This window comes from Chiloscyllium punctatum, chromosome 16, assembly GCF_047496795.1.
Source record: "Chiloscyllium punctatum isolate Juve2018m chromosome 16, sChiPun1.3, whole genome shotgun sequence".
NCBI lineage: Eukaryota > Metazoa > Chordata > Chondrichthyes > Orectolobiformes > Hemiscylliidae > Chiloscyllium > Chiloscyllium punctatum.
Window position 1 is genome coordinate 5,851,470 of NC_092754.1, and position 19,667 is coordinate 5,871,136.

A 19,667-nucleotide genomic window follows, 5' to 3' on the forward strand; every position below is an offset into this window, starting at 1 on the left:
GGCAGCATCTGAGGAGCAGGGGAATCGACATTTCAGGCAAAAGCCCTTCATCAGTCCTCATTCTTGACGAAGGGCTTTTGCCCGAAATGTCAATTCTCCTGCTCCTTGGATGCTGCCTGACCTGCTGTGCTTTTCCAGCACCACTCTAATCTTGACTCTAATCTCCAGCATCTGCAGTACCCATATTTCCATTGACCTTACCAACTCACTTGGTCTTTTTTATTCATTATGGGGATGTGGGTGTCACTGGCGGGACCAGTCTTTATTGCCCATCCCTGAGTTCCCTTGAGAAGACTTCTTGGTGAGCTGCCTTCTTGTACCGCTGCATGTTGATATGTCACTGGGATCTATGGGGCTGCCTTTACTCATCAATCAGTAACTTGCAACCATCCACATGCCAGGACATTTCAGATCCAGGAGGCTTGTTCCATCAATGTGACTCTCAGTGAAACGGAGACAGTGAGGAAACTGCAAAAACTGCAAACACTAAACCGACATGTTTTTCCCTGTAAGGAACCTCTGAGACTTTAGTTGAAGGTAATTAATTGTATTTTTACTGCCAAGCAAATATAATAAATAGTAAGATAATAAGAAAACTGTAATACAATGCCACAACAGTAGTTAAGCAGAACTGTTCATTTTAATTACCTTTTGCATGAAAGAAAGTAGTGAATAATAAAGTTGCCATAGTGCCACGTTCTCATTAGGGAGAGATGACTGGTGATGGTTGAACCTGAGGACTACCATGCCTCAGGCAAGGGAAGGGGTTGAGAATTAAACCCATACTGTTAACATCATTTTGCATTGCAAAGCAGCTGCCCAGCCAACTGAGCTAACTAACCCCAACCCTCGGTGATTATTTTACTCAACTAACGTAGACACTCAATGGAATAGAATGGGGCCTTCCTGCCCACTGAGTCCATGCTAGCTCTCTGTAGAGCAATGCAGGCAGTTCTATTCCCCTGTTCCATCCCCATAGCCCACAAGGATGTCTAAACGAACTGTGTGATTTCAGTCAATGTTGAGAAATACTTTCCCAGAAATGATGGGACAAAGTCAATTTCATTGGAGGTTCATTCAGTTCCTAAACCACTGGTCAACTCTAATCTCAACCAAACCAACAAATCAACTGTACTTCACTTGAATGGCTTGGTGTCCTCTCCTGACAGATCCCCAGCTAAGACGAAATGGCTAATTGTAACTATTCCATCCAAATTAAGCTGAATTTTTTTTGTCAATTACATTATCGAGTTATAGAGAGATACAGCACGGAAACAGACCCTTCCATTCAACTCTTCCATGCTGACCAGATATCCCAACCCAATCTAGTCCCACCTGCCAGTACGTGGCCCATATCCCTCCAAACCCTTCCTATTCATATACCCATCCAGATGCTTTTTAAGTGCTGCAATTGTACCAGCCTCCACCACATCCTCTGGCAGCTCCTTCCATATATGTACCACCGTCTGCGTGAAAACATTGCCTCTTAAGTCACCTTTCATATCTTTCTCCTCTCACCCCAAACCTATGCCCTCTAGTTCTGAACTGCCCCACTCCAGGGAAAAGACTTTGTCTATTTATCCTATCCATGCCCCTCATGATTTTATAAACCTCTATAAGGTCACTCCTCAGCCTCCAATGCTCCAGGTAAAACAGCCCCAGCCTATTCAAACTCTCCCTATAGCTCAAATCCTCCCACTCTGGCAACATCCTTGTAAATCTTTTCTGAACCCTTTCAAGTTTCACAACATCCTTCCAATAGGAAGGAGACCAGAATTGCATGAAATATTCCAACAGTGGCCTAACCAATGTCCTGTACACCTGCAACATGACCTCCCAACTTCTGTACTCAATATTCTGACCAATAAAGGAAAGCATACCAAATGTCGTCTTCATTATCCTATAAATCTGCGATTCTACTTTCAAGGAGCTATGAACTTGCACTCCAAGGTCTCTTTGTTCAGCAACACTCCCTAGGACCTTACCATTAAGTGTATAAGTCCTGCTGAGATTTGCTTTCCCAAAATGCAGCACCTCGCATTTATCTGAATTAAACTCCATCTGCTACTTCTTAGCCTACTGGCCCATCTGGTCCAGATCCTGTTGTAATCTGAGGTAACCTTCTTCGCTGTCCACTACACCTCCAATTTTGGTGTCATCTGCAAACTTACTAACTGTACCTCTTACGCTCACATCCAAATTGTTTATATAAATGATGAAAAGTAGTGGACCCAGCATTGATCCTTGTAGCACTCCATTGGTCACAGGACTCCAGTCTGAAAAACAACTCTCTACCATCACCCTCTGTCTTCTACCTTTGAGCAAACCCTGTATCCAAATGGCTAGTTCTCCCTGTATTCTATGAGATCTAACCTTGCTAATCAGTCTCCCATGGGGAACCTTGTCGAGTCATAGAAATGTACAGCACAAAAACAGATCCTTCTGTCCATTTGCAAGCATTTGGCCCATATCCCTCTAAATCCTTCCTATTCATGTACCCATCCAGATGCTTTTTAAATGTTGTAATTGTACCCACCCCCACCACGTCCTCTGGCACCTCATTCCATATACGCACCACCCTCTGTGAAACCATTGCCTCTTAAGTTTCTTTTAAATCTTTCCCCTCTCACCCAAAACCTATGCCCTCTAGTTTTGGACTCCCCTACCTTGGGGAAAATACCTTGACTTTTCACCCTATCCATGCCTCTCATGGTTTTATAAACTTCTATAATTTCTTTTTTGAAACATTTATGTTTTTGCTACAGAATTAAATGAGACATCCAAATGGACAGAGGAATTCTTTTTTCAGAGGAATTTTGTGCAAATGAGTTCAGTGGAGAAGTATGTGAGGCTGAAGACGTTAGTCCATCAACTTCCAGCTGTAACTCCCAGGCTTACAATTGTTGGTTTTCACTCATGTTGAAATAGGTCAGACATCCAGAGTAAATAAATCCTGCAACCTTTATTTAGAAAGCGTTCACCGAGATGAAGTGAATCTTTGACAGGACTGCAAATTGGGCAATGAGTGAATTATTGATCTAAAAGATAAGGTAAATCAGGAAGGATATAAATGGGCACTGATTATTTATTTGGGGCTGCACTTAAGGTTTCATCCCTGATATTCCTATTTTAGTCTTCCACCCAGTTGAGATTCCCAATTTTAGAGAAAAACCTAACACTTGGCTTCAGGAATCCTCAGTAATAGGAACTGATGGATTGGCTAAATATACACTTGGATCTACACATTCCTGCTGATCTTGCATTATTTTGCAAAAGGCACGCAATGACAGAGCTGCTGATTAATGGCAAGTCAAAACAATGAGTCATGAATGACAGGGATTAATGTCCATAGTCTGGCCAACACTCTGATTCAGCTCTACTGTGTGACAGGATCAACTTGTTTCCCACTTCCTCCAAACAACTTCTCTTTCCAATTCTCCCACTTCCTCCAAACCAAAGGAGTAGCCATGGGCACCCGCATGGGCCCCAGCTATGCCTGCCTCTTCGTAGGATATGTGGAACAGTCCATCTTCCACAGCTACACTGCCACCACCCCCCACCTTTTCCTCTGCTACATCGATGACTGTATCGGTGCTACCTCGTGCTCCCATGAGGAGGTTGAACAGTTCATCCACTTTACCAACACCTTCCACCCCAACCTCAAATTTACCTGGACCGTCTCAGACTCCTCCCTCCCCTTCCTAGACCTCTCCATTTCTATCTCGGGCGACCGACTCAACACGGACGTTTATTATAAACCGACCGACTCCCACAGCTACCCAGACTACACCTCCTCCCACCCTGCCCCCTGTAAAAACGCCATCCCATATTCCCAATTCCTTCGCCTCCACCGCATCTGCTCCCAGGAGGACCAATTCCAATACCGAACAACCCAGATGGTCTCCTTCTTCAAAGACCGAAATTTCCCCTCAGACGTGGTTGATGATGCCCTCCACCGCATCTCCTCCACTTCCCACTCCTCCGCCCTTGAACCCCGCCCCTCCAATCATCACCAGGACAGAACCCCACTGGTCCTCACCTACCACTCCACCAACCTCCATATACATCGTATCATCCGTCGTCATTTCCGCCACCTCCAAACGGACCCCACCACCAGGGATATATTTCCCTCCCCTATCCCTATCAGCTTTCCAGAAAGACCACTCCCTCCGCGACTCCCTCGTCAGGTCCACACCCCCCACCAACCCAACCTCCACTCCCGGCACCTTCCCCTGCAACCGCAAGAAATGTAAAACTTGCGCCCACACCTCCCCCCTCACTTCCCTCCAAGGCCCCAATGGATCCTTCCATATCCGTCACAAGTTCACCTGCACCTCCACACACATCATTTACTGCATCCGCTGCACCCGATGTGGCCTCCTACACATTGGGGAGACAGGCCGCCTACTTGCGAAACGTTTCAGAGAACACCTATGGGACACCCGCACCAACCAACCCAACCACCCCGTGGCTGAATACTTTAACTCCCCCTCCCACTCCGCCAAGGACATGCAGGTCCTTGGCCTCCTCCATCGCCAGACCATGGCAACATGACGCCTGGAGGAAGAGCGCCTCATCTTCCGCCTAGGAACCCTCCAACCACAAGGGATGAATGTAGATTTCTCCAGCTTCCTCATTTCCCCTCCCCCCACCTTATCTCAGTCCCAACCCTCAGACTCAGCACCGCCTTCTTGACCTGCAATCTTCTTCCCGACCTCTCCGCCCCCACCCCCTCTCTGGCCTATCACCCTGACCTTAACCTCCTTCAACCTATCGCATTCCCAACGCCCCTCCCCTAAGTCCCTCCTCCCTACCTTTTATCTTAGCCTGCTTGGCACACCCTCCTCATTCCTGAAGAAGGGCTTATGCCCAAAACGTCGATTCTCCTGCTCCTTGGATGCTGCCTGACCTGCTGCACTTTTCCAGCAACACATTTTCAGCTCTGATCTCCAGCATCTGCAGTCCTCACTTTCCCTTAACTTGTTTACATGCAACTCTTAAAAGGTTACTGACGTTCCAGAAGGGTAATCGGAGACTTATCTTCAAAGTCCTCTAAGCAGAATTCACATAACCATTTCAGTCTCATTCAATATTTCTGTTTTAGAATCAGCTCTTCCCCTTCAAGCACTTTAAAGCATTAAAAACGTGATAAGTTGTTGGCATATTTAATTACAGAAACAATTAGTTTAAATAATGAATCCAATTAAACAGGAAGAGTTATTAAGTACAGGTAGGGCTGGGCAATTAATGGTGACCTCACTACGGCAGGGAAGATATTGAAGAGGACTTTGAGGAACGATTAAAGAAGTGGGCTAATTCACAGAATGATTCAGGAGTTTGGTAAGCACTGAAGAGCTGTTGGTCAGCTCTGCGCTCATTTCAGAGGTACAGGAACGGGAGAAAACAATGGAGCAGTTCCAGCTCACTATGAAAATGTCGATCAAATTTTTATCAGACTGCAGCCCTCCCCTCATCTCAATACATTTCTGTCTCAGCATCTGATGTGATTTTTCTCTAAATGATAATTAGAGCATAACACACAGGAGCAAAGTGGGTCATTCAGCTCAGTGAAGCTGCCCTGCCATTCAATGTGATCACAGCTGATCCGATAACCCTCACCTCTGCTCTCCTATCTCTTCCTCATAACCCTTCCTGGTTAAAACTCTGTCTCTCTCAGCCTTCAATATCCTTAATGTGGCAGCCTCGGGGTTGTGGTGCTATGCTCCAACGGAGGTAAACATTCGAATATCAGGATTTTAGTCTCTTATTTTCTTCGTGCTCAGTTTGAATTTTGCCTTCCTTGACTTTCCTTCATATAGATCATAAAATGTAAGAGCAGAATTCAGTCTATTGAATCTGTTCCACCATTCGATCATGACTGATATGTTTCCCAACTGGATGTAGGTTTGCTCGCTGAGCTGGGAGGTTCATTTTCAGACGCTTTGTCACCCTATTAGGTAACATCTTCAGTGGGTCTCAGGCGAAACAGTGTACATGATTCCTGCTTTCTATTTATATGCTTAATGTCATTTCCTGTGGTGATGTCATCTCCTGGCTTTTTCTCAGGGGGTGGCAGATAGGGTCTAACTTGATGTGTTTGTTGTTAGAGTTCCGGTTGGAATGCCATGCTTCTAGGAATTCTCGTGCGTGTCTCTGTTTGGCTTGTCCAAAGATAGATGTGTTGTCCCAGTCGAAGTGGTGTCCTTCCTTATCTGTATGTAAGGATACTAGTGAGAGAGGGTCATGTCATTTTGTGGCTAACTGGTGTTTGCTCAGTGAGCAAACCTACATCCAGAACCTCAACCTGAGCTACAAATCTTCTCAAAACTCGTTATGCTTCTCAACCCATCTCCTGCATTCTCCCTGTGACCCTTAGTACCCTTTCAAATTTGGAACCTACCTACCTCTGTCTTAACGAAAATGATTTGGCCCCCCCAGCCCTCTGAAGCAATGAGTTCCACAGACTCCCCCTCCTCTGGCTGAAGAAATTCCTCCTCATCTCATCCTTCACTCTGAGGCTTTGCCCTCAGGTCCTAGTCTCTCCTACTGGTGAAAACATCTTCACCATGTCCGCTCTTTCCAGGCCTCTCAGTAATCTGTAAGTTTCAATTAAACTCCATCAAGTACAGACCCAGCAACAAATGTGCCAAAGAACAATAAAATCAGTGAATTTACATCAAAGTGCAGTCTCTCAGCGAGAGTGGCAGTCAGCTGGTGTGCACCAATAACTCATCAATACGACAGAACCAGGTCATGCTTGGTGATGCTGTTTGAGAAAAAAATGTCGGTCAGGCCCCTGTCAAGCTTTCATACAAAAATAAAATATGGCAGCTTCCAGAGAAAATTGAAATGATAACAGAAATTTCTGGAAGTTCTCAGCAGGTCTGGCAGCAATTGTGAAAAGAGAAACAGAGTTCATGGTTCACAGAGAGGGCCTTTTGTCTGATTAAAAACTAATTTTAAAAAGTTCTGAACAAACTGAAACATTAACTTCACTCTGAGGCTGAGCGTTCGGGTCCTAGTGTCTCCGACTTGTAGAAACATCTTCTCCACACCCAGGCCTGTCAGTATTTTGTAAATTTCAATCATTTCCACTCCCCACCCCGACCTCCCCCATCCTTCTAAACTCCGTGTTTGTCCCCCTATAATTAATAACATATCCACATATTGACAACATTTCGAAATATTATGATCCGTAATGCTGGGCTTTTTATTTCTTTATTTTTCTAACTTTTTTCCTTTAAGGATTTGTATTTAATGATCATGCCCAGATACCTTGTATTTAAGTTGGTGTTGTAAGTTGCGACTTGTATACTTTTCACTGTACTCATTTGAGTACGTGACAATAAATCTGATTCTAAATATTGGTGATTGAGCAAAGTTTTGGTTTAATGTGATCTTTCAGTATTGGGGGAGAATTTGATAAATGTTTAAAGGGAACATATTAAAGAGGACTTTGAGGAACGACTTGAGGAGTGGGACTTATTCACAGAATTATGCAGGAGGCCATTCAGTCCATCATGCCTGCACCAATTCTGTTACTTTGCCCCAATCTCTTGCCTTTTCCTCCATACCTCTGCACCTTTCTATCCAGTTAAGTAGCTGTACTGTACAACCTGCATGAGCACGATGGGTTCAATGGCCTCCTTCTGAGTTGGGGGCGTGGTGTCAGTTAGCTCAGTTGGCTGGATGGCTGCTTTGTAATGCAGTGACAGCATGGGATCAACTTTCACACCAGCTGAGGTTACCATGAAAGAGTCTCCTTCTCAACCTCTCCCCTCACCTGAGGTGTGGTGACCCTCAGGTTAAACTCACACCTGTCATTCATCTCTCTCTCTCTCTCTCCCTCTCTTGAGACTGGGTCTATTGTGACTTTACCTTACTCTGTGCTGTATGATGTGACTTTACATCTTAATGTGGATTTTCAATAAACTTGGACCAAAAAATTAGATCTGCCAGTTAAAATGTGAAATGAAGACTGATTCTTCCATGGTATGTTGTGTTCATGGGAATGAGAGAACTGAGGGTCCAGGGTTCCATAGTAATCCTGGTGGAGGTGAACACTGATGGAATCTTGGGACCAGCCTGGTTATGAGGAGATGAATGAACAGTGCCAGATTTAGAGACTAAACATTGCCTGTAACACATGAACAACCACTCACTCTTCAAGTGTCCTGAGACTTTTGACATCCAACTGAAACATTGAAGCAAGATGGAGACTTCAGCGCAATATTTCATTACAATGGTTAGCGCCTCTGATCTGGCAGCACTCACTAGACTGTGTTCACGTTTGGTGACAGACCATGCATCCCCTCTGAAGCTAAAACTGCTGCCAGCTGGGGTAAAGAGACACACAGCTAATACACCCCTACATCTGTTGGCAACTGCGACCTATGCTTACCTGACAGTGAGGCCAGGAACAATCAACAGCCAGAGGAACACACTTTCACTGAATCACTTTGACCTCCTCTGCAGAATTGTGCAGTTTTAGTGCATTTACGATTGAACTTGAGCGGTGTTATGAGGTTACTGAACAGTTGTATTCTCTTTGATTATTTCTGCTTCTCCCCCGTTCACCCTGGCTGCAGTAATTTTTTTTTCTGCATCTCTTCGATGTTAGTTTGGTCTTAGCCCCTCTCATCCAACCCTAATCCTACCCGGGGACTGTGATTATATCTCGGTTTAATAGGAGTTAGGAAGATGTCATTGGGTTTAAATAACCTAATCTGATTTCAAATGTAGTCAATGAGCACATTTCCACTTCTCTAAGTAAGGCTCAATCAAGATGGTGGGCCTTCATTGCTACCCTTTACTAAAATCTAAATAATCCAGTTTTGTGCTTTTTTTTGTAAATATGTTTATTAGCAACTTTTTAAAATTTTACAAACATATAAAATTATTGAAATAAACAATCACAAATATCAGTATAATAAAAAGAAAAAAAATACAAATTACAATACAACTACCATCTACTAACTACTAACCCCTCTATAATACAAAGCAAACTCTAACACTGTGCAAAGCAACATCAAAAAAAGAAAGAAAAGCAAAAAAAATACAGAACAGCTATGCTCGGCGCAATGCTCCCAAACAAAGGAACGGGAGCATTGTTTACATACCCGTATTAACTCAGGAGACCCCCTCCAGGGCTCAGGGCTTGACAAATCTAATCATCCTGGTTAAACAAATGCCGTAGTTAAGATAACTGATAAATTTATATCCAAAGAACTTAAGTAGGGCTGCCATGTTTTATAAAAATGGTCTGTTGTGTGGTGCACCATGTTTGTGAAAAAGTCCAAGGGAATGTGCTCCATAATTAATGTCTGCCATCCCAGCAAGCCTGGCGGGTTCTCAGACACCCAATTCATCAGAATATTCTTCCGTGCACTGTATGCAAGAATATTAAATAGTTTCTTCCCATGCCTGTCTAAAGATGGTAAATTTGGTAGACCTAAGAGGAGTGATATCGGGTCTACTTTGACTTCAGTCCTCAATCCCCTCCCTATCTCTCCCGCCTCAGCGCTCCAATAAACACGGAGCCTGTAGCATGTCTAGAAGCAATGGGTAAGAGTACCTACACTTATTTTACATTTGGGGCACACTGAAGATGCCCCTTTTTTAAACTTCGCCAGATGGTCTGGTGCCAGATGAGCCCTGTGCAGAACTTTTAACTGCGTAGCGCATGTCCTGTTACAGATTGAGATCTTTAGAGTATTATCCCATATGTTCTCCCATGTTTCAGAAGAGATGTCCACACCCAGCTCTTGCTCCCAGACCTCACATAACTGGTTAATATCCTGCCAGGCCCTGCCACCCAGCAAGCGATAGAGGGCACTAACCGAAAGGGTGCTTGTGGAATGTAGCAACAAGCTCTCTGTCTCGGGCTTATAGGGCTTAGTGAGAAGCATAGTCTTCTTCTGGATGAAATCCCTAATCTGAAAAAAAGCGGAAAAATCTCTGCTGGGTAGCCCGTATTTGCTGCTCAGTTGCTCAAAAGACATCATGACCTCCTCCTCAAACAAGTCTTCCAAACTAGAAACTCCTCTCGCTGCCCATAGTTTGAACCCTGAGTCCATCATCCCTGGTCGGAACCCTGGCATGCCAACTATAGGTGTACGTGGTGAAGTCTTGGATAAACAACCCTCATTCTGACCCATCGCCCTCCAAGCCCTGACTATACTAATGACAATGGGGTTCTGGCAGTGGTCCATAACTGTCCTCATCTTATCCATGAACAACAGGTTAATAAGAGGGCACTTTGCTTGGGAGGTCTCAATGTCCAGCCATATTGAGTTTGGATCGTTTCCTACCCAATCGCAGACAAAGGACAGCAGGGAACTCAATTGATACCTCCTGATGTCTGGGAAATCAACTCCTCCCCCTCCATGAGGCAACTGCAATTTAGTAAGTTTGATGAGGGGCCGCCCACGATGCCAGACATAAGCTTCCGTAGCGTTGACCTGGGAAACATTATAGGGAGCATAGGCATGGGATAAAGCAAACGAGGAAGAACATTCATCTTAATGAGAGATATTCAGCCCAGCCAATTGGAAGAGCCTCCCATCTCTGGAGATCTCGCCTAATATTGTCGAGCAAATGAGCAAAGTTAGTCCGAAATAACAGATCAAACTTGGGGGTAATAAAAATGCTGAGGTATCGGAACCCTGCCCGTGACCACTTAAAAGGGAACCTTCAACTTCTGGCACATCCTTAAGGTTCCCCAAAGGCATAGCCTCCGGTTTTGCAAAGTTAATCTTATATCCTGAAATAGCCCCAAATGAATTGATACATTGTATCAAATGGGGTATGGAGGTCATCGGGTTTGATAAAAACAGAAGGACATCATCCGCCTACAGTGTAATCTTGTGTGCCCTTGATCCCACTTCCGGAGCGGTTATGTGGGCGTTCTGACAAATGGCCTCTGCCAGCGGCTCTATCACTAACATAAACAACAACGGTGAGAGGGGGCAGCCCCGACCAATCGTAAAATTCCCAGACTTCACCCCATTGGTGATGACCGTGGCCAGAGGGTGGCGATATAAAACCTCCACCCACCTCGCAAAGACTCCACCCAACCCGAACTGTTCTAAGACTTAAAAAAGATATGGCCATTCCACCCAGTCAAATGCTTTCTCTGCATCGAAGGAAATCACCAATCCCTGAATCGATCATTGCTGACAAACTTGGACCACATTCAGTGGCCCCTTATAAAGCCTGTCTGGTCCTCTTTAATAATCTGGGGCAACACCCTTTCCAATCTCAGCGCCAGGATCTTGGACAGAATCTTGAAATCTGAATTTAATAGAGAGATGGGCCTATATGAGGCACAATCCTCAGGAACCTTCCCCTTCTTAAGAATTAATGAAATATTAGCTTCTCTCAAAGATGATGGTAGGCATTCATGCATATAGGAGTGATTGTACATCTCCAACATCGGCCTTGACAGAATCCCTATAAACTCCTTATAAAACTCACCCGGAAGACCATCGGGGCCAGGCGCTTTCCCACTCTGAAGTTGCCGAGCTGCCTCCTGTATTTCCTGAACTATCAAGGGGGCATTAAGGAGAGAGGCCTATTCCAAGGTTACCCCTGGGAGGTCCAGATTCTTAAAAAAGGTCTCTATTTTAGCACTTCTGTCTTCACAACCTTCAGACCGATACAATTCAGAATAAAAGCTCCGAAAAGCCTCATTAATCTTTTTAGCATTGTATGTAAGGACCCCGGCGCTGTCTCTGATTGCAGTAATGGATTGGGGAGCACGCTTTTTCCTAGTCAGGTACACTAAATACTTCCCTGGTCTATCCCCATACTCGAACAGCCTCTGTCTAGTAAAAGCAAGTTCTTTCTTTGCATTTTGTGTCAGTATTGAATTTAAGGCAACCCAAAGGGCTGTGATCTGCTGTAGCTTAGTCACCGAAGGCCGCGCAAAATGTGCTGCCTCCGCGGCTTTCAACCGCGTCTCAAGTAGACGCTGCTGTTCCTCCTTCTGTCTTTTCCGGCTAGCCGATTAGGAAATAGCTAATCCCCTAGCAAAGGCCTTAGCAGTCTCCCATACCATGGACGAACTACTAGCTGTGCCCGAGTTGATAGTCAAGAATTCCTGAAACTCCTTCAAAAAGTATTCCACAAATTTGGAATCCTTAAGGAGAAAGGGTTCCAAATGCCAGTGCCGCAAACCTAGCCCTTCACTCTTGGCCTTAACCTCCAAATATACTGCCGTGTGATCAGAGACAGCTATATTCCCAATTTTACAAACCATAATCGAATCCAGAAGGGCCAAGGGAGCCAGAAAGAGGTCAATCCTCATGTGACATTTATGAAAAAAAGGGTGAAATCCCTGCCGGTAGGGTGAAGACATCTCTAAATATCCACCAGTCCCAACTCCTCGCATAAGTCAACCACCTGCTTGGCCTGTGAAGAAATAGTTGGGGACCCACAAGGCACCCTGTCCACTGTCGGATTCAAAAGGCAATTAAAATCCCCCCCATAATAATGTGCCGTGTTCCAAAAGCACTCAACTTAGAGAAAGCACTAATCAAAAATTTGAGGGAATGCGCCAGAGGACAGTAGACATTTAAAATGCCATATTCCTCCCCATGTATCAGGGCTTTAAGTATCACAAGCCGTCCATGCTCATCTTTCACCTGCTCCAATAATGTGAACGGAAGATTTTTCTGGATAAGTACCGCCACTCCCCTATTTTAATAGTAAAGGATGAAAAGAATACCCAGTCATAACCCCCCTGTTGTAATTTCAGGTGTTCCCTATCATCAAGATGGGTTTCCTGCAACAAAGCGATCTCAACCCTTTCCCTCTTAAGCTGAGAAAGCACTTTTTTCCTTTTAATAGGTGAATGACTTCCCTTAATGTTCCAGGTGCACCATTTCATAAGACACTTAGCCATATCCGCTTTCAGACACCCTTGAACCCCTCGGAGGGAGAACCCTGCTTACAAAGCGCCGAGCATAAGTAAATAAAGACTCATAGATTCAAAAAACTATATATGCAAAACCTACTCTATCATAACTATAAACAACTATTACTACCACAAAACTACAAAGAAAACCAACTATAGAACCTTGAACGGAAGACTCTTCCCCCTGCCCATAGGGGGCACTCACCCTACTCATCCCCTCCAAACCTGAACTGTGCCCCAGTCTTAGGCCAGAAAAAAAAACAAGGAGATGATCCTTAAATCAAAAGACAAAGTCAGGATGAGCTCTCCACCCATCCCTGGCTTCATGTCACCCCTACTTGTGACTAAAAGAGAAGCAGAACAAACAAAAAAAAAGGGAGAGAGACAACAAAGAACATCCACAAAATTTCCCATCAGAAAATCCAGTTAGTAAAAAAAGGAACAACTTATTCCAAAGGCTTTTCCCCCCTTTCCAAAAAGGAAATATTAGGGAGAAGGAAAAGAATAAAAAAAGGAAGGGAAAACATGGGGAAAAATAGAAAAGAGAACAAACATTAACCATATTCTTCAGGCCAATCCATCTATTTTAAAGTGTCCACAAACTTTTTAGCCTTATCCGCCGAGTCACATGTATAAACTGAGTCCTCGTGGTTGAAACGAAGTACTGCGGTGTATCTCATGGATAACTGGATGCCCAGGTTCCTCAGTCTCTTTGTAACTTCATCGAAGGACTTCCCCTTTCGGATTACAGCTGCTGAAAAATCCTGGAAAAACATGATTTTTGACCCCTTGTACAGCAGCACCTGTGGATCTTTTCCCAGGGATCTGGAAGCTTCTATGACTTTTTGCTTGTCCTTATATGAGTGGAAGTACACGAGGACCGGGCGGGGGTGCTGCACCGGCCCTGACCTGTGCACTGTAACCCAATACGCCCTTTCAATCTGAAGCCTGCTGGACTCGATGTGAAGGCCCAAAACCTTCAGCAGCCAGTTTTCAAAGAAACTGACTGGCTGCCCACCTTCCTCACCTTCAGGGAACCCGACAATTCAGAGATTTATCCTCCGACCTCGATTTCCGAGGTCGTCGATATGGTTTCGCAAGGCCCGCACCTCTCGCTCCAGCTGGATCCGACTGGATGAGGACTCCATCGCAGCTTCCGAGGCCTTAGTTCGACCCTCCACCTCCACCAGCCTCTCCCCAAGGCCCTGGATCTCCTGCTCATGCTTCTGCAGCATGGATGTGATAGGTTGGACCTGGGCACGAATCTCCCCACGGATTTCCTCAATCGCAGCCCCAACTTTCAAGGTAAGTCTCTCCATCGCCGCAGCCAATTCCTTTGAGTCTGTCAGGTCCCTGTTGGGTTCAGGAGAGGCTGCTGCTGCTGCAGTCTCTGGTGTGGTAGGTGCTGCAGGGGAGTGTCCTCCCAGCTGCCGTTTGTTTGCCCCTTTTCCCTTTGGCATCCTTCCCACTCCCAAATATTAACAAATATGCATTCTGTCAGGTTTTAAACTAATATTTCCACCACATAAGTTAGCCAGGGATGGCGAAATACACCAGTATGCCTTGGCTGTTAGGCAGAGCTGTCTGCAGCAGTCCTACAGAATCACCACCATCTTGCTGAGTCAGTTTTGTGCTTTTTTAAATAATTCAGACTCATTCAAAATCACCCAAGTTGAAAGTTTAGCCCATCCACCATCTCAACTCTGACACGGTATATTCAATATGTTTTAAGGGGACTCCTCTGGCCCATCTCCTAAGTGTGGGTTGCTCAGCAATTAGCAGTTAGGCTCCAGGGCCTATGCTCCCTTCATATTAAAAGTTTTAAGTGCTCTATCCTGGGGAGGCTTTTCCCTTGTGTTCAACTGGACTGTCCAGCACTGAGGACTCCAGCTCAGAGATCCAGGCATGGCTACCTTAGGCGAGGTCCATTACTAAACACTTGAACAGTTACACTGGAGATGTGCAAGGCTCCATGACACATCTCCATTTTCAACAGGGTCTAAACTCCATCAGTCAGGCTTAGAATAACAAACTTTAGAGAGTGTGACATATGCCTCAGGAGCCTCCTCAGATAAAGCCTCAGTCTCTAAGACAGGGAGATGGGGGCGGGAGGTTGTGATCTCCATCACCAGTTCCCAGTTGAAGGTTGATGTTTGGCCTCTAGATGTAGGCGTGACCATTAACAAAACTGAAAGTGCTCAAAATGAGCACAGTCTGGGTTGGTAATTGGTTTACACAGAGAGTCATTGCAAAAGGTAATGCCTCTAACGTCGACAGCGTGTGACAAGTGGTTGCTTACAAAGGATGACTATTGAGACTTCATAAATATCAATGAATTGAAAGAAGAGACAGGTTGGATATCCAAGCTTGCAGATGGTTCTAGTTAGGAGGTGTAAAACAGCATAACACATCAACAAGGCAGTATTCTAAAACAATATAATTTAATATATTAAAATGTTCTCCCCTACAGTAGCCTTGAGACACATAATATGTAGCTAATTCCATGGACAATAATACAGCATTTATTTTTAGGTTTTGCCATGAGACAATGGTATAAACAAATTCCTTATCACCCACCATATCAGACACCCGCACCCCCCTCCATCCTTGGAGCCTGGTACAGCACTGAGGTCACTTACTCTATTAAAAATAACCCTTATCCCAAAACATGCAATAAAAATAATACATGATCAACCTGATCCAGTCTGACCCTGTGATGAATTTCTATTTGATAATTTTCCATAACGTTCTAATGGTGCTAAAGTGACATTAGAGTTTTTGTCTTCACTACATGGATCGTACAAATTGTGCTGTTGAATATATTCAATGACAGAATCAGGTATCACATATTTAACACTCTGTCCCCTTCGCAAAGCTCGTCGAACCTTTGTGGCTGAGATATCATTGGCGATCCACTCTGTCACAAGGTGAATATTTTCCTTGAACTTCCACATGATATCAGACTCGTAGACCAATTTCTCCACATTGCTTCCGAGACGGCTGATGCACACAATGCCAAATTTCCCGACAATCTCTTCAATATCCTCCTGCTTCCACAGGTTGGGAACGGCAAAAGACTCCACAACATCAGCTCCGCAGAGGAGCATTAAACCAGGAACTTCTGGAGAGGAGAGGAAACAAAATCCCTTTACATGCAGCAGGTCATTAGGTTATTGACTTTAAAGTAGATCGATGGAGGTCTTGAGAATGATGATCAAAATGCTGAAAACAATTTTAGCAGTCGCCTGAGGCTGTTATCACTATTCTAAGAAACAACTCTTGCGTACAAACATAGGGGCAAAAGCAGGTCACTCAGCCCCTCAATACATCATTCAAATTCTTTGTGGATGCTCTGATTTACTCCCACATTCCCATCCACCTTTCCAGCCCCTTGTTAATCAGGAATCTATCCATCCTGCCTTCAAGATATTCCGAAACTCCGTGTTTCCACCACCTCAAAAGAAAGAGGGTTCCTAAGATTCTCAACCTTCTGAGATAGAAAATTCTCATCTGTCTAAACTGGGTGACATTTTACTTGGAAACACTGAGCCTTTGTACAGTCATAGAAATCTACAGTGCAGCAGTGCAGACAGAGGCCCTTCGGTCCAGTCTGTGCCAGTCAAAACCATCCAACCATTCTATTCCCATTTTCCAGCTCTTGGCCCATAGCCTTGTATACCTTGGCATTGTAAATGCATGTTCAACTACTCCTTCAATGTGATGATGGCTTCTGCCTCTACCATCCTGACAGGCAGTGAGTTCCAGACTCCCACCACCCTCTACGAGAGAAAAAAAACAATTCCTCACATCCCCCCACCTTAAGCACTCCTCGTTTTAGAAAAGAACATTGGAAAAGAATGGATTTTTAAAATGACAATCAACATTGGTCGCAAGGTCAGCGTTAGATCAATTTTTAAATTTATAGAATCCCTACAGTGTGGAAGCAGCCCATTTGGCCCAATGAGTCCACACTGACTCTCCGAAGAGCATCTCACCCAGATTCACCACTTTACCTTATCCCTGCAACTTCGCATTTCCCATGGCTAATCCACCTAACCTGCACATCCCTGGATGTTATGGGACAATTAGGCACAGCCAATCCAACCTAACCTGTGCATCTTTGGACTGTGGGAAGAAACTGGAGCACCCAGAGGAAACCCACGCAGACATGGGGAGAATGTGCAAACTTCACACAGGCAGTCACCCAAGGCGGGAATCAAACCTGGGGCTAAGAGGGAGCAGTGCTAACCACAAAGCCATTGTTAGAACATAGAACATAGAAGAATACAGCGCAGTACAGGCCCTTCGGCCCTCGATGTTGCGCCGATCAAAGCCCACCTAACCTACACTAACCCACTATCCTCCATATACCTATCCAATGCCCGCTTAAATACCCATAAAGAGGGAGAGTCCACATGTGATTTCATGTTGGTGAAATAAAATTTCAGATTTTATTCAATTCAGATTTGACCATCTGTCAAGGGTGACATGTCCTGGGTTTCTGGGTTACCACTCCAGTGACAGCAAACCAGAAAACACCAGTCTGAGAGATCCTTTAATGGGCTCTGAATGTTTCTGACTACTTTTTTTTGCTACTCACGGATGGCAAACAACTTCCTCCTGGAGCCTGCAGCTCCCGGAATGGCTGGGAGATAAAACATAGCAGCAAAACCAACACCCAACTAGGGGTTCAAAACTCTCCCCTCCCCACCAGCACCACTGCCTTCTATTGGTGATCTCACTTATAGCTCCCGCTGATTGAAGTGGATTGGGGAATAGTTCCGAACTTAGCTATGTGCCATTTCAGAGCGTTTGTCACTAAATGAGGTGGGACTCTAAACATTTTGGTTTTTTTCTAAATAAAAAACATTAATTTACTTTGTAGAAGCTTAAAGGTGCAGTGGGAGGGAGTGGCCTAGTGGTATTATTGCTGGACTGTTAATCCAGAGATCCTGCTAATACTCTGGGACCCAGGTTCAAACCCCACTTCGGCAGATGGTGGAATTTGAATACAATAAACATTTGGAATGTGCAGTCTTATGATGACCATGAATCAATTGAAAGGAAAAACCCATCTGATTCACTAAATATCTTTTTGTTCTGCCCTTACCACATAAGGTATGAGGGCAGAATTTGGCCCATTGAGCCTGCGCCACCATTCGGCCATGGCTGATATGCTCCTCACCCCCATTTTCCTGCCTTCTCCCCATAACCCTTTACCAATTAAAGATCCGTCTAACTCCTCCTTAAATTTACTGACTATCCCAGCATCCACCGCACTTTGGGATCAGGAATTCCACAGATTCACAATTCTTTGGGAGAAGTAGTTTCTCTTCAACTCTGTTTTGAAATTTGCTGCCCCTTACCCTAAGACTATGACGTCTCGTCCTAGAATGTCCCACAAGAGGAAGCATCCATTCCACGTCTATTTTATCCACACCTTTTATCTTCTTGAATATCTCAATTTGATCTCCCCTCATTCTTCTAAATTCCCGAGAGTATAGGCCTACCTTCTTTTAGCTGCCTAGTCTGGCCTAAGTGTGACTCCAGACCCACAGCAATGTCTCTTAACTGCCCTCTGAGCAATAATTGCTGACCTAGCCAGTGATGCCCTCATCCTATGAATGAATTTTTAAAAACGTAACCATAAGTTTTGTTACATCTGCTCTGTAAACACCTTTTGCTTCCAGGGTACTGTCATCTTTCTCGTTGAGCTTCCTTTTCTTGCCCTTCCTGCGTTGGGTTGCGAGTTTCTTCTCATAGTTACTGAAGCTGTCCAAATGCTCAGAATGATATCTGTGTAAAAATACCAAAGGCAGTGTTGGGAAGGAAAAAAAAACTTCAAGCATACTTCTCAAAATGGCTGTTCTTCTTCTCTTGGCTCAACAACAGTTGAGATTTTAGCGATATTTTATGAAGTTCATCTGCGCTGGAACCATTGGGTTTGTTGTTTCCAGGATAATGGCAGGGCTGACTTCAGTAATGAAGTGATTAAGAATCTTCTGTGCGTTGTTTGGATTTGCAGTTGCACTGTAGAACCCACAGGGGGCTCTCGGAGGGTTGAGGGTCTTTGTAACAGTTTATCATGGAGCGATGTGGGAGCAGAGTCCTTGTGCATATTTTCGGCTGAGATAGGTTCTCAATCAGTTGGGGAAACAAGGATTACGGGGAAAAGGCAGGAAAGTGGATATGAGGAATGTCACATTAGCCATGATTCTACTGAATGGTGGAACAGGCTCGAGGGGCCGAACGGCCTTCTCCTGTTCCCATTTCTTATTCTCCTATGGGAAAGGGGAGCAGAACAAGTCAGTCCCCATCACCCATGTCCCAGAAACAGACAGGCTGGCTATCCCCAGCAGTTTTGATGCCAGAGTTGGGGATGGATATAAGCCCATGGAAGAACGCAATGACTAAGGAAGGCATAGGGAAGGCAAACATCATTGGAGTCTGGTCATAACAAACACTCAGTTTCATTAGGAAGACAAATTCAAGCAATCTCCTCCACTTTGGTCACTGGCACCTGATATAGGTCATCACTGAGCCAGAGTCTGAAAGGGGTTTCTCATGTACCCTGGGCATTCACAGGACCATCTATCACCCAATACAGGATGCTCTGCCCATCAACCTGGGCCGCAAATGGACCAGAAAATACCTCCTGACATCAGGAGAAATTCAAGCCCACATTTGATGCCCACTGCAGACAGACTCAACAGGCCACTGGATAATTATAGGGATAGAAATAATGTGTAAG

At 44.7% G+C, this 19,667-nt stretch overlaps 1 protein-coding gene across 1 annotated transcript in view; it reads right to left on the minus strand.

The window, feature by feature from the left end:
• nmnat1 (nicotinamide nucleotide adenylyltransferase 1) overlaps nt 1–19,667 on the minus strand; it is a 48,896-nt gene that overhangs the window by 17,951 nt on the left and 11,278 nt on the right. The window contains exons 5-6 of the mRNA XM_072586872.1: nt 18,594–18,712; nt 15,612–16,037 (exon numbers count right to left, since the gene is read on the minus strand). Of these exons, the coding sequence (XP_072442973.1) occupies nt 15,612–16,037; nt 18,594–18,712 (545 nt within the window). The remainder of the gene's footprint in view (nt 1–15,611; nt 16,038–18,593; nt 18,713–19,667) is intronic.